This window comes from Haplochromis burtoni, unplaced genomic scaffold, assembly GCF_018398535.1.
Source record: "Haplochromis burtoni strain Fernald_Lab_line unplaced genomic scaffold, NCSU_Asbu1 Contig_172, whole genome shotgun sequence".
Classification (NCBI taxonomy): domain Eukaryota; kingdom Metazoa; phylum Chordata; class Actinopteri; order Cichliformes; family Cichlidae; genus Haplochromis; species Haplochromis burtoni.
In genome coordinates, this window is record NW_024582533.1 from 169329 (window position 1) to 176381 (window position 7053).

General features: G+C 42.5%; 1 protein-coding gene across 1 annotated transcript in view; it reads right to left on the bottom strand.

The window, feature by feature from the left end:
* Positions 1-550: 550 nt before the first annotated feature.
* The window catches only part of LOC102292500 (cysteine/serine-rich nuclear protein 1), a 7825-nt gene continuing 1322 nt past the window's right edge, over positions 551-7053 (bottom strand). The window contains exons 2-5 of the mRNA XM_005933690.3: positions 5464-5684; positions 2720-2982; positions 2335-2637; positions 551-2057 (exon numbers count right to left, since the gene is read on the bottom strand). Coding sequence (XP_005933752.1) covers positions 1092-2057; positions 2335-2637; positions 2720-2982; positions 5464-5683 — 1752 coding nt within the window. The 5' untranslated portion in view covers position 5684 and the 3' untranslated portion in view covers positions 551-1091. The remainder of the gene's footprint in view (positions 2058-2334; positions 2638-2719; positions 2983-5463; positions 5685-7053) is intronic.

The window sequence follows — 7053 nt, forward strand, 5'->3', positions numbered from 1 at the left end:
TCTTCTTTGCACAACATTAATCTGCATTTGTGGTAAACTGTGTTCACAGTCTTCACAATTTTACACTGAGGATCATTATGCTGAAATTATTCCAGAATTTGTAGACGCAGTTTTAAATTGATTAGTGAATCTATGCTCATATTTACTTCTGAGAAGTTCTGCTTCTCTAAGATGTTCTTTTGATAAGTGTATAGTTTCAAAATGTTGGTCCAGCTATTTCTTCTTAGTGCCACTTTTTTTTTTTACATTTCTAACCTTTCATTGCTCCCATCCTAACTTTTTTGAGACGTGCATTTTCATTAACTAATAAAATGTCTCACTTTGTTTCTCGCATTTGATATGCTTTCTGTGTTCTATTATGAATACAGTGTGGCATTGTGAAATTGGAAGATTGGTGCTTTCTATTTTTCTTTAGATTTTAATCGGCATAACATTTTTGGATTGTGGTTTGTAGTGTAAATAGTGGGAGCACCTGGAACAACCACAAAAATAGAGACTTTCATACAAAATTGCACCTCAAACAAAAAATTGCAATCAAATAAATAAAAATATTTTATTATTCCATCACAGACACACTCTGACCATACTGCTAAACACATAACAGATAATCCACAGTGACCCTGGCAGTTATTAAGAAAAAATATTCACATACTAGAGGCTGGAGTCATGAGTCACAGTGGATTAGCTCTATCCTGTCTTGGCCACCTTCCAGCAGTATACACGTGTTTCTATTCACATGGCACCTCTCTCTTCTTGCATACCCTCTAGGGTATGGGCACGATGACAAAAAAAATTAAATAACACATCAGATTTTTATTATATAGTTTTAGGAAATTAAAAAAGACATAGATTCTAGGCAAATACTTCTTCAAATACTCAAGGCAAATATTTTTTCAGCAATAGAAAAATATCCAGCTACGAAAAATATGTCATCATCCATTAGTCTTTGTACGTCAAAAAATTATTACTAATACATAAAAGCAGTGCTCAGGACATTACATTCTCTCACACGTTTTCTTTTATCATATCACAAGAATTCCTTAAATCTGCTTAAAAGGAAAAAAAAGTTGGGTATCAGTGACTGAATAAATCTACTCTGTGTTCTGTTCAGTTAACCCGATCAGAGACTCCAGGAGCTGGGTGCTCGACTCGTACTGTGGCAAACTGACGGAGCTAAACAGCTGGAGGTGGCGAAAACTGTCTGGGTGTCTGTGCCCTTTGAAAGAGCTGTGCAGTGGTCCGCAGGGATAATCGCTGTCAAAGAACTCCAGGTCGGAGTCAGAGGACAGACTCAAGTCCATGTATCTGCTAAAGGAATAGTCCACAGTGGGAGAGGGCGTGTTTGGCAAGTCATCGAGAGAGTCGTCGTTGAAGACGTCTCTGGGTTGATTCGCATTTTCATCAAGATAATCTGTCACTGAGTTTCTGCTTATATTGTCTGCGAATGTGTCGACTGTGTGTGGTCCCGTACTGTCAGTAGTACTGCTGTGAGTGGCAGAGCCGCTGCTGCTGCTGTGCTGTGTCACTGGGTCTCTTTGAAGCCTCAGGTGGCTGTATGAGGAGTAGTTATTACTGTCCGAGTCACAGAGGCTAAGAGCACGGCTCAACCCTCCATCAACATCAGGGAGACTGTGACCCCCGCTGCAGCCTCCTCCTGCATCACAGTCAGAGGAGGAGCAAGAGGATTCAGTCATATCGCTGCTGCAGCTGTTCTCCTCCACTACCAAGCGTTCTGGGATGAAATGGAATGAAGGGGTGGCAGGCATGGTGACAGGAAGGCCAGCCTCCTCTGAGGTAAAGCCAAAGGGACAGCTCTTGTCCTGTGCATTCTGCTCTGTACAGACCTCCTCCTCCTCTTCATGCTGTTGAATCACCTCTGTAAGTCCAGCCCGGTCCTCAGGGTTCTGTTTTTCATCTTGCAAACGCCGCTCTAATTCCAGTCTCATGACGGTGTGGATGTAATGAGTCTGCACACGGCGGGAATCAAACTCGAAGCGTCCCTGAATGTTACCACAGCTGTCCTTACTGCAGCCACACGGGAAATTGGAGTGGTCCACCTGTATGTGACAAAAGCAAGGAAAGAAAATGGTGATTTACTCATAAACAGAACCTACTGACTCAGCTTAGTGATTCACGGATTCTCTGCATCAGTGAGTCACTAAGAAACAAACGTAGGTGAAATAATAACCAACCTTCAGCATCTGACTATATACAAGCATAAGTACCCACGGTAGACTACAATTTACATTCAAATCAGTCTGAATTACACATGTTGAAACTACCCTTTATGGAGGGAAGGTTTGGAGAAGAAATTCTGTGTATGTGGAGATGTACCTGACACTTAATGCCCGCCAGACTGCACGCGCAGGTCTCCGGCTCACAGAAGCCTCGGCAGTCACATCCACAGGTCTCTCTAGAGAGTCGCAAGGCATGAAGCTGCCTCTTCTCCTCCCTGTCGATGAACTTGACCCCTGCTGCTTGTAGGATGGCTTGGCGATGTTTAGAGGAGAATGGCTGAAGGAAACCTCTGTCCTCCTGATCGCTATCACTGACGTCGCTGTCAGTGTCTTCATCTGGGATTTGATCTGTAGTAAGCCTGTCTGCTTCCTGCTGGTCAATGGCCCCACTGGTAATCAGCTGGAGTGAGCACAACAGAAGTAAGTCAGAAAGGCGTCATGCAGACAGGCGCTGCAAACGTTTAGAAATGAAATGCACCTACTTTGTGTTTTAAAGCTTCTAACCGCTCTTTCCTCCGTTTCTCTCTGAGCCTCTGTCTGCGCCTGTCCCGTTGTTCCAGTGCATGCTCGGATATCGTGTACTGTTGAAGGCTGCTGTGCTTCCGCACCATGCCAAGGGTGGCACCTCCACGGCTGGGCACGCTGGTAAAGCCCTGGCACCGCGGGAAGCTGAACACTGTCACCTGGTCAAAGCGTACGGTGCACGGTCTGCTTGCAAGCTTAGGCCTCTTCAGGATGGAGTGAGCTGGTTGTGTTTAGGAAACAAACAGCAGAATCATCACGTAAACTGAGGAACTACGGTACCTGGTTGTGGTGTAAAGTAAGCATCTGGTAAATGACACCATTTACTGTAAAACATAAGCATGTTGGTCAGCAAAATCATATATCAGTCCATCCTGGCAAAAATAATTATGATGCAATAATATTTCCTACATACAGAAGTTTTGGGACTCCCCAAACAGGAAAATGTTCGTTGTTAAAATAAACTGGTTATTTTTTTAAAACCAGTTTTTGCAAATTGGAGTTTCATTAACCCATGAATAGTGCACACGTATGTGTTATATGGCTAAAAATACCTCCTATAGTTCTGTCAAATAAGATATTTTTTGTAATTTTCTCCTCCCCAAAAGCAGGAGAGGCCAGGAAATAGAAATTTATTTTAGGTTTACTTCAGCATAAATAACTAAGACATGGATTTCAAGATGAAGTATTCCCAAAGAATAAGAAGAACATTAAGGCTGAACAGTGACAGAAAAAAAAGGATTTTGTTAATTAAAGGGTCCTTAATGGCTGTACTTCTGAATATAGACTCATTCCCCTGAAATTAACCCTCATAATGATAATAAAAGACATGCATCTGTAAAGTTACTTCAAGCGCACCTATTATTCCTTTCCTTATTATTAAAAATGACAAACGTTACAAATAATTGTCCATCAATTGTTTGAACCTTATGTCTGTGAGGGGCATCCAATCAGAATAAAAGGAATGGGAGATAAAATGGCTTATTTCAGACAGTGGATTAAATCAGTGTCGGTTGGTTTTGATTATGTGAATCATGCAAAACTACTCTAGAAGAATCTTTGTATAAAGTGCTGTTTGATGTGTGTATAAAAGGGGCGCTTTAAAGAAATTAAGCAAAACTTTAACATTTGACTTTTCAACTTGGTCACCAAAGTGTACACACAGATCCTCAGGCTCTATTTTTTTATGTTTCCAAATGATTACCATCAGAAAAAAGAAATCTATTTGGTCACTTTAATTCTTAATTTGCTCTTTCAAGAGCAATGCCACGTTCTCACAGACAGAGTCCGCCTTGCTCAAAGTTAAGTGCTGCTTTGAAGTACTGTTCAAGTCCCTTTTCTCCTAATTTCACATGAAGCACAATTCCAGGAAAAGATTCCTTGATGCCTGATAAATATGGGCTGAGTTGTGACACAGGCTTTGCAGGTCTCAGCGTGGCCACTAGGGGACACACTACAGGTGCTTCACTACAGAGGCCAGGGTCAACAGTTGAACACATGTACAAAGGAAATACCAAGACGGGTCGATTGCAACAACAGGCTGATCAACAGAACAGAGCGGGGGAGAGACGTGAACTGCTTTGCTGCCTGCTGCTACTTGGGTGTTTATCACAGTATAATTAGGCACTGGCAGTTTAGTTTTCAATCCATTCATCGGGTTACTGCTTCATGTAACAGTTTGGCTTCAACAAATTGCCTGACCTTCACACATAACTGAGGCTGAACTCCAGTTGCAAAAGTCAGTAAACAAGGGAGGCCAGCTGATTAAGCTTGCCTCAGCTGCTGTTTGTCCAGGCAACTTCCACACCGAATCCATCAAGTCTAGCGGACACCGTGTTTGCCCTGTCCAAGAGATTACTGTAAATATTCTGAAAACATTTCCCCTAAACCTTTGTTTATTTGAACATGACCCAAAGCATGTCTCTGTGTCTGTCTTTTCCCTCCTCCAGCTCGCTCTTCCTATTTTCACCTCCCGATTTCCTCTGTGGCGAACCATCGGCCACCCACAGACCTCTCTGTGTCTCTCCTCTGGCTGCCGGTGCCTCATTACGAATCTCTGTCCTTTGGGACATTCAACTTCTCCTCTTGCCTCGCTCTCTAATGTGTGTGTGCTGTTGTTGTCTCTCAGTCCATCTGTGTGCCAGTTCCCTTCTCCTTTATGTGTGTGAAATGTGTGTTCTGTTAGTGCAGCTTGTTTCGCTTCTGAGGCTCAAGTATTTGTTTAGCGGCACCTGGATGTGGCTTGATATCCTCCTGTATCTACAGATCTATAATTGCGTCAGCCTGATTGCCCGCTTATTAACATCTCTGGCAATCCTGTTCTTTGATGCATCAAATTTTGTGACTATAAGCACTTCCAGTGATGATAGATGGGGTGTGCAGCCTCGTGACATTTGAATAAAGGCCATTCGATATGGCTTGTTTAAAGTGACCCTACTATTCAAATTGATTCCACAACTTCCTAGCACTCAGGCAAATGATCTTCTACACAACCAGCCAGGCAGTCCAGAGGCGAGCCATCCTGCCTCTGTGTTATCTAGAACAGCCCTAAGGTTAGCGTTTTCATATCAGTCAGTCATAACTGTGCTGCTGCGGGGCGATAAGAGACACTCCTATAAAAAGCTGATGGGAAAGTGGACAGATAAGGAAGACGTTTGCATTATTTGAAAGACAAGGAAAAAAGACAGCTGGTTTGAAGACTTACTGGGCAAACTGGTGGGTGAAGCAGGGCTGCGAGGTGTGAAATCCTGATTTTCAGAAGAGCCGCGCTCTCCATCAGAGTCTGACTCTGAGGAGGCAGGAGAGGAGAGGGAGGATGGGGGAGACGAGCAGGAGGAGGAGGATGAGTAGGCATTGTCATCAACCTCTGCAAACTTTCTCTTAAGGATGCCTCTCATTGTTGCACTGCGGTGGGTGATATGCATTCTGCAGAAACAAAAAGGAAGCAGGGGCATTAGTTTGAATCACACAAGAAGAAAAAGAAATGGATTTTAGTCCTTTACAATTAGATCTTATGCAAATCAGCACTTTAATACTGGAACAACTATTCAAGACAGCTGAGCGATACTGAGACAGCGCTGCGTTCTCACATGTATTGGAAACTGAGAACGTAAACAGCACTTTTCAAAAGCTAAGGGAAAGAACGATCTTCCTGCCGAAAGCTGCCTGTCAGCTGGTCGAGCCAGTTTCAGGCCACAAGTTTGTTTAGGCGAATTCAGTCTTGATAGTGATTATCCTACAAAGTCATGTTTCGTAAGTGGAACAACGTCAAGAGAAATCTTTTGTTGACTAACAACAAGATGAGTTATATATTTTAAAAAAATAATAAAAAAAAATCAACATTTCTTTTTCTTGTTCTTTTCCCCGCTGAGTAATTAACATTCCAGTGATTCCTCGAGTTTTTTGTGAAGAATTCGTGGAAACAGGCCGTCCAGTGGTTGTGTGCTAAGAGCTCGGGTGGGGTGGGTGGGGGTGGGGGATGTAATGGTTCAAGTGAATGCTATTTTTGGATGTGAACATGGAAATACAAACTCTGAGGGTTGCACACTTTGGCAAGACTTTCCTAAACTACTGAGAAAAAGTGAGTAGCAACAGAAAATAAAAGCTGTTAGGCACAAGCCCCATTTACTGCTTGCTTGTTTGAGGGCTGCAGCAGATGACCGATTTTGTTCTGCTAAGTATTTTTAAATACTGACCGACCGGTTTGAGCCGTATAAGCTCTGAAAACACAAAGCACAATTTTCTCAAAGAAGAACTTGGTTTATATATGTTTATGTGGTTTTGCTTGAGAAATATTAAAAAAAAAACTCCAAAAATCCATGTGAGAATAATATTGTAGAAGTCAGTCAGTGAATATGCACGTTTCCTATTTTGCCCTGTTATACGAAGACATTTCAATGAAAAAAACTATTAAAATGTAAAGCCTGGCATATAGCTCTTATTCTTCTTTGCCAACAGTTAGAAACATCTGCACTGAGCATGCTATTGTGATCCAATAGGTAACAGGACTGGGATTTAGACTGAACTTAACACAAGCAACCGAAAACATACCACACACACCCACAGTTACAACAGAAGCATTTCTTTTTCTTGTCAGAGAAAAGGAATGTAAACCACTGCACTGACAGTCTGTCACTGCCCTACACTAATACACAGTCAGCCAGGGTCCACACGGGGCTTCAGATAGTCTGCAGTAAGCAAATACCTTAAACCAGTGAGGCTGTGTGTGTGTGTGTGTGTGTGTGTGTGTGTGTGTGTGTGTGTGTGTGTGTGTGTGTGTGTGTGTGTGTGTGTG